Genomic DNA, 17,074 nt, shown 5'->3' with positions numbered 1-17,074 from the left:
ATGAAACCATTTGTTTATTATATCGCATATCGCAGTCGCAATGGTGACCTCTATTATCGCAATATGACATTTTCCCCAAATCGTGCAGGAGATTAAAATAATATCAGATTTGTCTAAATTAAAATAAACATCAAAAATAGAGATGCAAAATTAATGTAAGAAATTTACTTTACTAACTCAGTAAGTGATGCATTTTTTTTATTTAGGCAGATTTTTATTTCCTCCCACTGCAATTCATCATCAGTGAGGCTCCTCGCACTACAGTTACATAATTACTTAAGCTCCTCCCACAGCAGTCACATGGTCAGTGAAGCTCCTCCCACATCAATTTCATCACCAGTGAAACTCCTCCCACAGCAATCACATCATCAGTGAAGCTCCTCCCACTGCAATTCTCCAATAAATGTTGTAAATTCCCATTAGATACAAGTGAAGACGAGCATCAGAGCATCAGGAAGAGCTGAAATCTGCAAAGACTGAGTTTATTAAAGAGGACAGTGAGAACATGAGTGATCCAGAACCCTGCAGAATGAAACACACTGAAGATCCTGAAGAACAAAGAGGTTGGTGTTTATTCTTCATTCATTCATGATGATGAAGCACATTCATGTTAGAAACATTCAAGCACTTCATCACTTTTTTTTTAAATGGGAACAAAATTGTATTATTATTGTTATTATTTTTTCGTTTTCAACAAGTGGTCAGTAAAGGGAGGTTTGAGAAACTTTCAAAATGTCAAAATAATATAATGTATAAATATTATAGCTGTTTTATTTTACATTTATATCAAGTTAACCATTTTTGCAGCCATGTTTCCGAAATATTGGACATTTCGCAATATGGTTCTTGCAACTTTCCTTTCATCAAAAAATCCAGAAAACAAAACATGCACAACTGTTTTCCACATTGATAATAATCATAAATGTTTATTGAGCATCAAATCATCATACTGATTTCTGAAGGATCATGTGACACTGAAGACTGGAGTAATGATGTTGAAAATTCAGCTTTGATCAAAGGAAGAAATGACACTTTAACATATTTAAATAGAAAACGTTTATTTTAAATTGTACAAATATTTCACATTATCACTGCTGTATTTTGGATCAAATACATCATGAACAGAAGAGACTTCTATAAAATTATCTTACAGATCTAAAACTGTTGATCAGAAGTGTAGGTCTAAAGTTTTTACTTCTTTTAAGTGGACAATGTTAGGTTCCAAAGTTTTGGTGCTAAATAGGAGAAGGATCTACCGCCAGCAGTCGATTTTGATATTCTAGGTATTATCAACTGGCCGGAATTTTGAGATCGCAATAGACGTGAAGGAGTATAATGCGCTAAGAGCTCGCTCAAGTACAGCGGAGCTAAACCATTTAGTGCTTTGTAAGTAATCAGCAATATTTTAAAATTTATACAATGTTTAATAGGGAGCCAATGCAGTGTTGACAGAACTGGGCTAATATGGTCATACTTGCTGGTTCTGGTAAGAACTCGAGCTGCTGCGTTTTGAACTAGCTGTAATTTTTTTGGGCAACCACCCAGTAGAGCATTACAATAATCTAGCCTTGAGGTCATGAACTAATTGTTCTGCATTTTTCATTGAGAGCATATGATGTAATTTAGATATATTTTTAAGATGGAAAAATGCGGTTTCACAGATACTAGAAATATGACTTTCAAATGAAAGATTAGTATCAAAGAGCACACCCAGGTTCCTAACTGACGACGAAGACTTGACAGAGCAGCCATCAAGTGTTAGACAGTATTCTAGATTATTACGTGAGGAAGTTTTTTGTCCAATAATTAGAATCTGTTTTTTTTTTTTTTTTTAGAATTTAGTAGTAGGAAATTAGTAGTCATCCATTTTTTTATATCAGTTATGCATTCCGTTAGTTTTGTGAATTGATAAGTTTCGTAAGGTTTTGAAGAAATATACAGCTGAGTATCGTCGGCATAACAGTGAAAGATAATTCCATGCTTCCTAATGATATCTCCTAAGGGTAGCATGTACAGAGTGAACAGCAGCGGTCCTAATACTGAGCCTTGTGGTATGGCATACTTGTGATCGATGAGCAGGGCAGGACTTAGGGTGGTGGGGGCCCCTGGGCTTGAGTCACTTTCGGGCCCTACCTTCTATACATTACTTTAAATAGAACAAAATGATACATACACAAGCTATGTATTAGAGCTACACAATTCTGGATAAACTGAGAATAAAAATAGAGATCATGATTCTGAACAAACAACTAAACAAAATAACATATTATATACATACAATCAGCGAGCAGGATCAGTGGATAAAGAATCTGTAGTTGGACATTGTTCGGTCGCTGTTTCTGACTGAAGAGATGATGATTCATTGATGGGCTCCCCTGCTCGTGAATTCTAATCGTTTCTTCCATCGGGTTTGGGTTGTTGTCCTCTGGATTCTCCGCTTGCACATCAAGCTGTGGTGTCATGGGTGTAAAAAATCCAGTAATCCTTTTCATTTTACTGAGAACTTCCTTTTTGCGTTGCTGTCTTTCATTCTTTAATTTTCTTTAAGCGCACCACTCTGATACCGTTTGTCCGCCATTACATTACTGTCTAATGCAGACAGGTTTTTTCAACCAATAACCAATCAGCAAACCTCAAGATGACTGACATTTAATTTAGCTAATTAAATAATTTTTTTCATTGCAGGGCAGGACCAGGTAACAATGCTAGACCAATCAACAAACTTTAAATGAAAAATTAAATGAATGACATATTATTGAAAAAATCTAACGTAAACGGACGGGGCCCCCTATTGGGCGGGATCCATGGGCTTGAGCCCAGTCAAGCCCAATGGTAAGTTCGGCCTTGTCGATGAGACACCTCATCATTTACTGCTACAAACTGATAACGGTCAGATAAATATGATTTAAACCATGCTAGTGCAATTCCACTAATGCCAATATAATTTTCGAGTCTATTTAAAAGAATGTTGTGGTCAATGGTGTCAAATGCAGCACTAAGTTCGAGTAACACTAATAAGAGATACAACCACGATCGGATGATAAGAGCAAATAATTTGTAACTCTAATGAGAGCAGTCTCAGTACTATGGTACGGTCTAAATCCTGACTGAAAATCCTTGCAGATATAATTTCTTTCTAAAAACATAGTTGTTTAGATAAATATAGAACATAGTTGTGAGGATACGATATGTTTTTGGAACGTATCCTAATGACAAAGATGAATTAATGTTATTAAGAAGAGGATCTATGACCTCTGAAAGCATTTCTTTCAGTAGCTTAGTCGGTATAGGGTCTTACCTTTAGTTTAGTGAATTCTTCCTCTTCTATAGCAATGAATTAATCATTTTTTTCCTTAGGGAGACCACAATATACTGCCTGATACGATACTCTAGTAGACGGTTGCATAGTTATAATTTTCTCCCTGACATTATCAATCTTATTAGTGAAGAAGTCATTACTGCTGTGTTGCTTGGACATTTCTGGGCTTGAAGCTTTCTTGTTCGTTAGTTTAGCCACTGTTTCAAATAAATACCTAGGGTTTTGTTTATTTTCTTCTAATAGGGTTGAAAAATCTAGATCTAGAAGCTTTTAAGGCCTCTCTGTATGCAATCGAGCTCTCTTTCCATGAAATGCGAAATACCTCTAGTTTTGTTTTCTTCCAGTTCCGCTCCATTTTTCTGGCTGCTCTCTTAAGGGCCTGAGTGTGCTCGTTGTACCACAGCGTTGGACTACCGTCGAACTGCACCGGCTTGTATTTGAGACTGGCATCTATACGAGACAGGCCTTTAATTTAGTGTTGAGATGAGCATGACAGTAGGAGGTTACCAAATCTGTGTTTGTGTTTAAAAGATTTAAAAGTCTGAATTCAGACATGATCTTAATTCCATAATATCCTTAAACATAACAATATTGCTGGCCATAAACTGACAATGTGCGCGTCCGGTGTGCGATACCTCAAGTTGTCAGACGCGATGCGGCGCTGCGCTTCTCGTACGGTGTGTGACCTCCTTTAGATTATTGGCAGCATAAAAAAAAACGAAACGATGAGACAGCCATGGGCTGAACAATACAAGTTACCGGTAATATCCATTGAGCCTATGAACTACTTGCCAGAAACACATCAATAAGAAAGAATGAAGGTTACCCTGTAAAACAACTGCAATCTTGTGATACAAAAGGACCCTATTCATCAATATCATCATCACCGCGATCCTCAACTACAAGTTGGTGAATTTCTCCTCCTCGTCGCTCTCCTCCACTTCTCACTCAGGTTTCTGTCAAACACAGCACATCTAGATCATAGTCTGTAATCATATCATTAACAATAAGTGCTTTTGAAGTAAGGGATTGAATATTTAGCAACCCAAGCTTTAGCATTTGCTAATTTGTATTATATCTGTTTTTTTATTTGTTGTATCTCAATTCGATTTTTACCCGTAGATGGGTTTGAAAGTTTTTTGTATGTCCTAATTCAGGGAACAGACACATGCTGAGTCCCAATTCGCATACTATCCGTCCTAAATAGTATGCGAAACTAGAATTAGTACGTCCCAAATCGTAGCATGTTGAAATGAGTATTCCAAAGATACCCGGATGGTCTACTATTTCCGGTTAGAATTCGAAGTGCAGATCAATGCACACTCTAACGGCTAATATTGCCCACAACCCATTGCGTGCGGGAGGGAGGAGCTTTGCGGTGATGATGGTGATGTAAACCTGGCAGTCGGATGCAGCAACGGAGATGCGCCCTCAGTTTTTAAGTGTAAGAATTCAAATGTTTAACCCTAATTAAACTTATATTTTATTGTCTGGTAATATTAATGGCTTTATGTTGTGCCAAAAAAGTACCGTGTTTATCTTGTAGGGTCCGATGAAGATAACGAGCGCCTCATTGCAGGCTACAAAACAATAAATAAAAAGGCTCTAGTACAGTGTCATGCAAGTGTCTTTTTTTTATGTATTTCTTTTGATGTTTCTGTCTGACTTATTTGTAGTAATACTGTGGCTGTACATATGTTAACTTTATCAGTCCAATCAAAAGAAACATGGTTACTACACTTTTACTATAGTAAAAGCATGGTTCATTTTCATCGGGGTATTTTTAAGTATTATACATAAGTATAAGATTAAGTATAAAATACGTTAAACAATAGTTACACTATAAACTTTAAATATTTTAACTCAGAAAATAAGTAGCGCTAGCTTTCGTTACACACATTTGCACATGAACGTCAGAACCAGCCGCCTCACAAACGACCTGCGTTTGGTTGATCTACGACGCCCTGCTTCACTCCTCAATTTGGTAAACACGTTGTAAATGTATTGTGGAAAAAAAGATGGGAATAGTAGCTAAATAAAATGATATTGGATATATAAGAATGATGAAATGTTAAATGTTTTGTTAACAGTCGAGGTGTGCGTAACTAGGCAACCACGTTCAAGTTCACGTTGCATGACGTCATCGAAGTATGTCCCAGAACGTGCATACTTTTTTGCTACACACTCAAAAGTATGTACTTTTTCATCACAAAAAAAGTACATACTTTTAGGTCGTAGTATAAGTAGGCGAATTGGGACTCAGCAACAGTCTCTATATCAGTGGTTCCCAAGCCTGTCCTGCCGGCACCCCAACACTGCACATTTTCTTTGTCTCCCTAATTAAACACACCTGATTCAACTCATCAGCTCTTTATCACATGGGTTAATGAGCTGATGAGTTGAATCAGGTGTGTTTGATTAGGGAGACAAAGAAAATGTGCAGTGTTGGGGTGCCGGCAGGACAGGTTTGGGAACCACTGGCCTAGTGAGACCTTGATTAGCTGGTTTCAGGTGTTTATAATTGGGGTTGGAGCTAAACTCTGCAGGACAGCGGCCCTCCAGGGGCCTGTTTCAATAAGGAGGTTCAACCAACTCTGAGTTAAAGCTTGAACTCTGAGTTGACTTACCCTGAGATGGGAAACTCTGAGTTTTCGGTTACAGAACAGCTGAAATGAGTTAGTTCAATCAACTCTGAGTTGACCTACTCTGAGTTAAGCACGTGCACCACAACTATAAAAAGCCATTATCAATGGAGCACAGATATTATGAGTCACCATGGCAACAGCCCCAGACAAAAAGAGGTCGGCACGTTTCTCACCTTTACATTTTAATTAGTTATACAGTGTTGGGTGTAATTAATTACCAAGTAATCTAAATACTGTAATTTAATTTTACTGGATTACTCTTAATTCTTCTGTAATTTAAAGTAAAATCTGATGTAATTGCATTAGACTATAGAACAATTCTGTATATTTAACATACATTTTTAAAAGGTATATTTTTTATGTAACCTTCTCCCTCTACACACTTTGGTCAATTCAAGAATAATTCATGCAATTGTAGATTGTTTATTTGAAAGCATTAAAGGTGCAGTTTCTTGTCTCTCCTTGTATTGTTCAAGTGGTTGAGGTTGATGTGGGATTTAGTAATTAGTAATAAGTAGACATTAAATCTAATTACACTGCTGAAGATGTCATTTGTAGTTAGTAATACAAGTAACTTACCCAACTGTTATAATATCAGAGGTGAAACTGGAAGAACAGTATGTTATTCAACCTAATTTAAATTTTCATAGGTACAATCCTACAGGCATTAAAAGAACATGGCAGCAGCTGAAAATGAAATATAAAAAATAATTCAATTAGGTAAGGCTTGAGCATATCATGGGTGTAGGCTACCTGACTTTACATTTGACATATTAAATAACTAAATAGCATCCGGTGTCTAGCAGTGTAGCAGCATTTTTGGCTGAGGGAATTCCTGGAGGGACTTCAGAGCCAGTCACTCCCGAAGATCCAAGGGCCTTCATAAAATGTAAAAGGTTTACATGTGTAATTTTTTATATAGGCTATTTTTGATATTTCCATTTATTTTACTTTGGGTTGGGTTTTTTGTTGGTCCCAACATATTCTGATGGTAATATCTGCCTTTTGGAGCCACCTGTCCCAACAGAACCCCAGGCAGTTGTAAGTAGCCTACTCAATACACCAGAAATTATGTCAAATAGTGCTATAAAGTGTACTCAACCAAATGCTCATCTTCACATGACAATGAGGATAAAGAGTTTCTGCTGCCACAGAGAGGTAATGTTAATATTATGTGTCTACACATCACACAATCAGATTTTTTTCACATATTTATGTGGAGTAGCCTATAGAATGTAAGTTTATATCCAAGTATAAACGGGTACCCCCCCACCCCCCACCCACTTCTGTTGCACAGATGAACACAGTTCAGTGATTTTCAGTAAATGCCACAGTTTAATTCTGTAGAATTTGTTTAGAACTACATTATATAACTCTAATCTACACTGTATTTTCATTTGCCAGTTAAGGAGTTATATAGACTTCATCTTATTAAAAAAAAAAACAGCAGTAAAAATAGCAATATTTTATTTATAATTTTTATTCATAAAAATGTACTGAAAGAATGAATGAGGCGTTTAAACACCACTTCCTCTTTAAAAAAGGGGAGGAGACCGAAATAAACTCTGGGTTTACCAAAGAAAACCTGCTCCCGACCAGGTTAGGTTCACAGAGTAAGTTACCATGGTAACTGACTCTGAGTATAAGTTACCTCTCTTTCAGAAACAGGCTTGACTTACTCTGCTTTCTCAGGTTTAACATACCTCCCATTCTGAAACAGAAAACTCAGAGTTTCCCTCATTTCAGGGTTAACATACTCAGAGTTTTCACTTAACCTCCTTTCTGAAACAGGCCCCAGGACCGAGATTGGTGAACCCTGGCATACTGTGATGATGAAGACCATTGTCCCACATTTAATTCACATGCATACTTTTAAAGTGATAACTCTTGTACTAGGGCAGTAAATAGGCTAGTTATACCCATATTTAACATCAATAGTTCCTTTTTTCACCTCATTTATTATGCGGATGTATTTAGATCTCCTGTAAATTGACACTTAAAGCTCATTTCATTGGCGTCAACAGACTGAGGAAATTTTATTTGTTTGCTACAAATATGTACATTTATTTCTGTTCATGCTTTCAATTGTTTGTGTTTTCAGCATGTTAAAGGCTTGCTCTACTATGCTTTGCTCATGGGAGTGTTTGCTGTTTATGATATCGGAACCTTATATACAGAGTTCAAGTAGTGCTTTTTCCACTTGTTCTTAAATACGCAATTAGCATAAAACAGTTTTTTTTTTTTATAATGTGCTTCCAACTTAAATGGAACAAAATATCCACCTCTTTTATAAATTTTTACAGTTTTGGATAATAACCTTTCCTTTTAATGAAAGATCTCTCATTCACCATGAGTTTAATTTTTGTTTAATTTTCCTAATAATTGGTGTAAAATGCAAATTATTTCTCCGTTTTTGATCTTTACAGATATTAATACCTAAATAATCTACTATCTCCTTTTTCTGGAATACCAAGTATGTTATTATGATTACGTGTTCAAATGGAATAACAAACATTTTTTTCAGAAGAGAAAATATTAAGGCACTCAATAGCTTTTTTTTATTATTATTTCAGGCCATGGTTTGTGTTACAAGAAAGAAAAGAAACGGTGAAATGGGACAGCCTTGTTGGATACCTCTATTGATTTTAAACCTGGATGACGTTTCATATGATAACTTAACTGAGCTGTTACAGTCATTGTACAGTGGTTGAATAGCTTTTTTAAAGTATACTCCAAAACCAAAATAATCTAAGGTCTCTAACATACCTTTTACTCACGACATGCTAGGTGGCAACAAAGGATTCCATTCATTATGCTAAGCTAAGCTAGCGGCGGCACTACCAAACTAAAACAATGCATGCACTGAGACAAAAATGTGTTTTATGGCCTTCTCCAGTGTGAAGTTTCTGGTGATCTTCAATTAATCTTTTGTAGTAAAGGACTTCTGCACTGAAACACACACTGCCGTGTCTTTTCTGCTGTAATGTTATTAATGAATCTTCTCCTTTGTGTGAATCTTCAAGTGTTTCTTCATGACTGACGCCCAATGAAACAGTTTACTGCACTGATCACAGTTAAATGGTCTTTCTTCAGAATGAGAAGCAGAAAGCATTTCAGAGCGAAAGCCTGAGCCGCTTCTTCCCAGTGTGAACTCTCATGAGACGCTTAAGAGTTGTTTTGTGTCTGAAACTAGTTCCACACTGAACACACATGTGTGGCTTTTCTCAAGTGTGGATTTTCATGTGCCTCTTAAGGGATGTTGATTGTGTGAACCTCTTCCCACATTGAGCACATGTGAACGGCTTCTCTCTGCTGCTTTTCTCCAGTGTGGATCCTCTCATGTGTTTTCAGAGTTGCTGACTGACTGAATCTCTTGTCACAGTGTGAACACTTGTAAGGTTTTTCTCCAGTGTGGATCCTCTTATGTTTAGTCAGAGTTGTTGAATGACTGAATCTCTTGTCACAGTGTGAACACTTGTAAGGTTTTTCTCCAGTGTGGATCCTCTCATGTGTTTTCAGGTTTGCTAACAGACTGAATCTCTTGTCACAGTGTGAACACTTGTAAGGTTTTTCTCCAGTGTGGATCTTCTCATGTGATTTCAGAGATGCTGACTGACTGAATCTCTTGTCGCAGTGTGAACACTTGTAAGGTTTTTCTCCAGTGTGGATCCTGTTATGTGTTTTCAGAGTTGTTGACTGATTGAATCTCTTGTCACAGTGTGAACACTTGTAAGGTTTTTCTCCAGTGTGGATCCTCTCATGTGTTTTCAGATTTTCAAACAGGATGAATCTCTTGTCACAGTGTGAACACTTATAAGGTTTTTCTCCAGTGTGAATTTTGTGGTGCCGTTTTAATTGTTGAGCTGTAATAAAAGTCTTCCCACACTTAAAGCACACATACTCAGTGTGAATTTTCTGATGTTTATGTAAATGCCACCACTGTGAATAACTCTTTCCACACACAAAACATGAATGTGGCTTCTCCTTCGTATGAACTCTCAGGTGTCTCTTCAGGTTTGATGACACAACAAATGTTTTACCACATTGATCACACGTGAACGGTTTCTTTCCAGTGTGAATTCTCATGTGACACTCAAGATTACGCTTGTTCAATAAATCCTTTCCACACTGAGTGCAGGTGAAAGATTTATTGGCTCTTGTTTTCTTTAAAAATGTATTTTTAGTCTTTGAATGACTCAAAGGTTTTTCTCCAGGTTTGACATGATGTTCCTCCTTCACCTCACTCAGTTCTTCTCTCTCCTCCTTCACTTCTTCACTCAGTTCTTCACTCTCCTCCTTCACTTCTTCACTCAGTTCTTCACTCTCCTCCTTCACTTCTTCACTCAGTTCTTCACTCTCCTCCTTCACTTCTTCACTCAGTTCTTCACTCTCCTCCTTCACTTCTTCACTCAGTTCTTCACTCTCCTCCTTCACTTCCATCAGTTCTTCACTCTCCTCCTTCACTTCCATCAGGTCTGACATAAAAGAAAAAGGTTTAATTTAATTTTCAGCACATCAATAATTCGAAGAGATGAATATGAAAGTGAGCCGTGATGTAATAGCAGAAAGTACTAGTAGACGACTACTATAAAATATGATAATTCTGGTGTTGTTTTCATAAATGAATTGCATGAATGAGGTACATTGATATTTCAATTATTATTTTCAAGACATGTAAGGCACAAATCACGTTTCTGAAGTGAGAAATATTAAATATATTTGATTAATTACACAATTATTTAATGTGATATTAACATTTATACAATAGTGCCAAGGGGTGTGCAATATTGAAATACAATTATCTCTTAATATTTGTTAGGAATTTTCCGATAACAATAATTAAAAACTATTTTGCTGAGTGTTTTGTTCGGTACAGGCCTGTCATGAATAAATAAATATGACAATTAAACCACCACTAGGTGACGGCAAGTCCATGGTAGAAATATGAAGATAAAGGATGTAAAAATGAGCCCGATGTGATAGTAGAAAGGAGACACATTTTTTAAATGCAGGTCAAACCAATTGTCCCAACGTCTGAATCCAATGGTGTGGTAGAAGGTTTCCTGCATGCTGTCTTTCCGGTGCAGAAAGTAATTTAATTCCAATTAGGGGTGTGCCATATCATACCGTCCACGATAATACCGGTATAAATTTTTACATGATAAAAAAAGTGTCATATCGCGATATCACTGATATGGCGCATTACGTTCCCTACCCAGCGGGCACCTTGACGTCAATTTAACATCAATATGACGTCAACATTGATGTCAAAATGACGTCACGAAATAGGTCAAAAATGAAAGTCATATTGACGTCAGAGTGTCGATGTCAATTTGATGTCAAGATTTTGACCTCTGCTGATGTCATTTTGCCAAACAAAAAGGTGAAATGCATGGCCGTACACTTATTACCAGCTTCACTTAAAACTAACCAGATGTACTTTATTTAATTTCCGGTTTGATGAAATCATATTTTGTATTTTAAAGTCACCATGATGGTGGTTAGCGTTTCCTTTAGTTGTGCTCTTGATCCTTGACTCTTAAATGTAAAATTTTCTCTGGCTGCTACAGCTGTGTGTTTATAAAGCACATGTGTTGAAGCTAAAAAACCATGAGAAAATGAGATCAGGTGATGCTGGCTGTTTTTTGATGATGATGATGATGATGATGATGATGATATTATCATCATGTACTTGCTTGAATCTCTGATCTTATTCAGTGTTTTGATTATATAGGACTTAATATTGGATTCAATATTGTTTTATTCATAATAGAAATAATTAGATTCTTCAGCATGTCTACAGTTTTATTAAATAATATACTCTTCTTATTTTTTTACCATTTAGTGCACAAAACCCTTTAGTCTATGGCAGTACTTAGACACACATAGACATCAAGAAACAGCATATGAATCTCAACAATGGTGACAATCAAACAAAATAACCAGATAATCAGATCAACTCCAGCTACATAATTTATTAAAGCCGCAATGCATGCTGGGAGATAAGGGTGAGTTTTGATTGGTGGTACCCAGCATGCACTGCAGCTGAAGCATTTCATTGATTGTCACCATTGTTGAGAGTCATACACTGATTCTTGATGGCTAAGTAATAATGTAGAGGTAAAAGTTGTATGCACTAAATGTCTTTAAAATCATTTATATTATTTGATAAACAACATTACTCACATGCTGTTAAATTAAATGGCTTCTATTATAAAACTTTAAAAACACAAGTCCTATATAATCAAAGCATTAGACTCTGAATTAGATCAAGGATTCAGGCCACTACATGATGATATCTTCATCATCAACACTAAACAGCCAACATCACCTGATCTCATGACTTTATTTAGCTATAACAAATGTGCTTTATACACACAGAAAATTTAATATTAACAAGTAATGGGTCAAGAGCACAACTAAAGCAAACGCTAACCACCATCATGGTGACTTTAAAATACAAAAATATTTATGATTATGATTTCATTAAACCGGAAGTTAAATAAAGTAAATCTGGTTAGTTTAAAGTGAAGCTGGTAATAAATGTACGGCCATGCATTTCACATTTTTGTTTGGCAAAATGACATCAGCAGAGGTCAAAATCTTGACATCAAATTGACATCGACACTTTGACGTCAATATGACTTTCATTTTTGACCTATTTTTTTACGTAATTTTGACATCAAGGTACCCGCTGGGTAGCACGCACAACAACAACACCTGAGCGCGAGAGCAGCAAGTCAGCCTCCAATGACGATTTAGTACCTAAAAAGGAGCTACTTCAAAAGTATTTTAATAATTCCCGCAGGTCTACCACTTATAATGCGGGAAATTCCCCCGCAAACACTGATTTTACCAACCGCGTGAGTGTTCAGCGGTGTTCAGCGGTCTTCTCTCTCTCGCTCTCAAAATGGGTTGCACAAGTCAAGCGTCAATACCACACTCTTGTGTTTAGCAGTCAGGACATGACGGAATCTTTTGTCACTTGCATCGTAACTAAAGTTTAGCATTTTCACTTCTTTTTAAGTCTCATCAGTTTAAACATTTGCGATTTTAAACTACTCTTGCACTCTCTCTGAGAGATGTTTACTCTGCGGGCATACATTAAAGCCGTCTCACAAACAGCTCGCGAGTAACAAAAGTTATTTTTCGCGGATTAAATCGCTTTAACGGGAAAAAACACGCAAAATAGTGTAAAAATTCCGGTCATGGTTAGTGTATTCGTAAACAGTCGGTTATGTCTGAAATAAGCATAAAACACGCGTGACAGTGTGACAGACAGTATAACAGTAATGGATCCGGGCACTAGCTCTAAAAGTGACAGCAGCCATATGTGTCTGTCATTAATGTTGTCGTCAAAACAACAAAAGATAGCTCTCATTGTAAGGAATCAGAATTATAGCCTATGTATTTAATTTAGTCAGGACTCAGGACTAGTGTTATTTTACATTTGATTACCTTATTCAGTTTCTGTAGTATTTCTGAATAGTGTTAGACAGACCTACTCAAAAACTTTTATCTTTATTTGTATCTTTATTATTTTGTATATAGCCTATTTTTGCTACTTTTTTCAATTTAATTCAAAGATTGAAATCAAGCTTCCTTGTGCTGTGTAAACTCTTAAAAACAAAATTACCCAATTGTAAAAACACAATGAGTGAGCAAACATTTTGGTGAGATAAATGTAATAATAATTAAAAAAAATCTACATTTTTTTTATATCGTCATAAATATCATTATCGCAAATATTCTTGAAATATTGTGATATAATTTTGAGGCTATATCGCCCACCCCTAATTCCAATTAGGTATTTATGGTTTAGTTTAGGTTAGGGTGGGGGATTTTTGTTCATGAAGGTAATTCAATCATAAAACTACTATTGTTTTGCATTAAAAATAATGCAGTAACTAATAATATTACATTTAATTCTTGGAATAAACATTTGACATGTACAAACCTAATTTGTATATTTGTGGTCATCACATTAAAAAGAACATTTAAATGGGATAATATTAAGAACTTTAAATTTAACTCTCAAAAAGTTGTACGAACTCTGAGATGAATAATATAAAAACACTCTGCTATTTGTGCCACAGTATCAGCTCAAAAGCTCACCAAAACCCACCCACTCCAAGAAAAACTCATTAACCGATGACTTTAACTCTTGGAAAAACACATGCATCATTCTCAATGCCAACAGTAACAATGAGCCAATTTAGGAACAAAAAGTGTTTTAATTAGCAGGCATTTCACACACGTTTATGCACACACCATGATATCCAAAAACATGTCATTCATTGATGCACAGACCTCCTGTACGATAATCCGTCAACAAAAAAATAAACAGCAATAATGCTCGTGCCTTTGTGTTGCACTTTGACTTCGGACAAAACAACAGTACATCTTTCCTTAAGTACATGAAACATAATGCAGTATTAGTCTGGACGCTTTAAAATATATCCTGATATTTGAATTCTGTTGAGAATTTACCGCTTTAAAACACAATGGAGAATGTCAAGCATGATGTGAAACAGCCACATAAACTAAAAAGACTCATAAAAAGAGGGGAAAACATCATCCTGCACCAACATCAATTTCCACAAAAATGTGTTCTGCTAATAACACATATATTAGCCAAAACATGGCTTTCAGATATTCCAAGAGATTACAGGAAATTAACATTATCAATATAAAAAATGTTAAGTAAAGGTAGTTTGACCTACCATAGCACTTTGATTAAAAAAAAAATACTTTAAACTGATAAGTTAGTTAAGTCAAGTCACTTGTATTTATATAGTGCTTTTAGCAATAGGTGCATAAATAAAAAAAATACATTATTATCCTATGAAAACAAGTAAATGCTTACTAGGCTATTACTTTATTGAAGTTACTTTATCAATGTATGTGTGGATGATACCACATGTGTTGATGAACCCTCTGAACAAATACTCACACAAATCAAAATATGCAACTGACACATAATAAACATAGAATTACAAAATATACACAACTTACATTGAGCTGTAGAACCAATAAAGTTCCTCATAATAGGGTTTCTTGCATCCGGCTCAGTTGAGCAAACACTCAAAACCATGCCAGTACCTCTCTAAACACTCTTACTTGTCTCTCTTAAAAGGATAGCCCTTAACGTAGAAACCTCCCTAGATCCCCCTTGAGGCGGGGAGTAGCATTACAGCACAAGAAATGGAACAGCCTTTCAGAACTGTTACAACTGTATTTATAAAAAAAAAAAAAGGTGACCCAGATATAAAATAAGTGTAAATAAGGGAGATAATCTGACCTGAAGTTGACAATCTATATGAAAGTTTCTCCAACCTCCCTCTACTGAACATTTGTTGAAAATCTTTACCATTTCATAGTGTAACTGTTTAAATCTAAAAGTGATGAAGTGCTTGAATGTTTCTAACATGAATGTTCTTCAGCATCATGAATGAATGAAGAATAAACACCAACCTCTTTGTTCTTTAGGATCTTCAGTGTGTTTCATTCTGCAGGGTTCTGGATCACTCATGTTCTCATTGTCCTCTTTAATAAACTCAGTCTTTACAGATTTCAGCTCTTCCTGATGCTCTGATGCTCGTCTTCACTTGTAGCTGATGGGAATTTACAGCATTTATTGGAGAATTGCTGTGGGAGGAGCTTCACTGATGATGAATTCCAGTATCGAACATATATACACCTAAGGTAATCAATACATACCATATACTTGTGTTTTAAATAGTGAAAATATATGAGCATTTCCATCCATTCCAGTCGGATGCTTTGCTTCTCTAATGCAGATCTGAAGACATCAGCATAATAAATGAGGTGAAAAGAGGAACTATTGTCATGAAATAAAGAGTGTTTTCAGCAGATCTGTTAATATTGATGAGCCTCAGACTATCAACACTCATTCAACAAGCCATTCAGGATCATCAGCAGATCATCTCACTTTATTCTGAGTGTTTGCTGATAGAAACACATTATTTGAATAGGATAGATGATAAAAGCCTGTAAAACTGATCTATAGGTGGTTTGCAGTAACGCGATTGTGATGACGCGCGAAATTAAGATGGAGGGCAGGAAGTGAAGAGCGGAATGGACGAGATGGAGTAAAGTCCGAACTGTATTACTTTAGACGCTATTACAAGAGAAAAATATAACAAAAAATTTAAACATATGTTGGACGTGATCCTTATGTTATGAAGAGGAGCGATTTTTCAACTGAATTGAAAGATTTGCCTGAATAACGTTACGTTTGTCTTCAGTTACAGGGGTAACTTACAAACTCAAAGAAAAGAAGAAACAATTACTTTAACTTTACAAAGTTCTGAAAATGGTACGTTACACAAACATCCACATAAGTTGTATTAACTCACCTTTGACGAAATTATCACTGCACACACGGGCGTTTTCCGATTCAGCTCCTCCCGACCACAGACGTAGGTTTGCAAGCCATTTTTTTCCGCCGTTTTTCGGTCAATTTCTTGCATTTGTCCCCCTTATGAACAACAACTTTTGGTACACGATAAAAACTCCTCGTGTTTTGATCGATTTGAGCAACCATAAACGACGCAAAACATCGGCATTTTGAGTTTGTTATAGTGCTTCCTAAATGTATCAAAGTGACGTGACGTCATATGCAAACAAGCTATTGAAAGACAATACTCTAATTGCTCACACTATGACATGGATAAATCATCAATAACACAAAAACATGAATGACACTCAGGTAAATAACTACACCATTATATGTCCATATGAATCTAAACATTGTTTGATTTTCTCAAAGCTGCATTAATTACAATAGAATTATTAGATCATTATTAAATTCAGTTTAAATCTAATTTATAGTTACTGCTGAAGTTGCATTTCGCATAAATAGTAGAAGTTATTCATAGTTCTAGAGATTTTTCTTCTTACAGTAACTTTGGTAACAGGGTTGATGAATACAGTCAATGCTACAGTTTGTGTAAAAACTGAGACAATGGATTGAGATTATTCTCTTGTCCTCCAATCATGCAGTAGAAAGAGCCCAGATGATGTCACTTCCTGAGTGTTTCACAATTTTAGAAATGCTCTGTTTTTAAAAGAGGAAAATCAAGTCAGA

At 35.9% G+C, this 17,074-nt stretch overlaps 1 protein-coding gene across 1 annotated transcript; it reads right to left on the bottom strand.

Moving 5' to 3' along the window:
• Positions 1-8,208: 8,208 nt before the first annotated feature.
• On the bottom strand, positions 8,209-15,091 carry LOC308700775 (uncharacterized protein). Its single transcript, XM_081382545.1, has 2 exons — positions 14,980-15,091; positions 8,209-10,439 (listed from the first exon to the last, which is right to left on the bottom strand). Exons 1-2 carry the CDS (start codon positions 15,056-15,058, stop codon positions 9,214-9,216), a joined length of 1,305 nt encoding a protein of 434 aa, XP_081238671.1. The 5' UTR covers positions 15,059-15,091; the 3' UTR covers positions 8,209-9,213.
• Between the last annotated feature and the right edge of the window lie 1,983 nt (positions 15,092-17,074).

Source organism: Scardinius erythrophthalmus, assembly GCF_964197995.2.
Source record: "Scardinius erythrophthalmus genome assembly, chromosome: 1".
NCBI classification, from domain to species: Eukaryota; Metazoa; Chordata; class Actinopteri; order Cypriniformes; family Leuciscidae; genus Scardinius; species Scardinius erythrophthalmus.
Note: the sequence above shows the minus strand (reverse complement) of the source record. Positions and strands in the feature narration are given on the sequence as shown.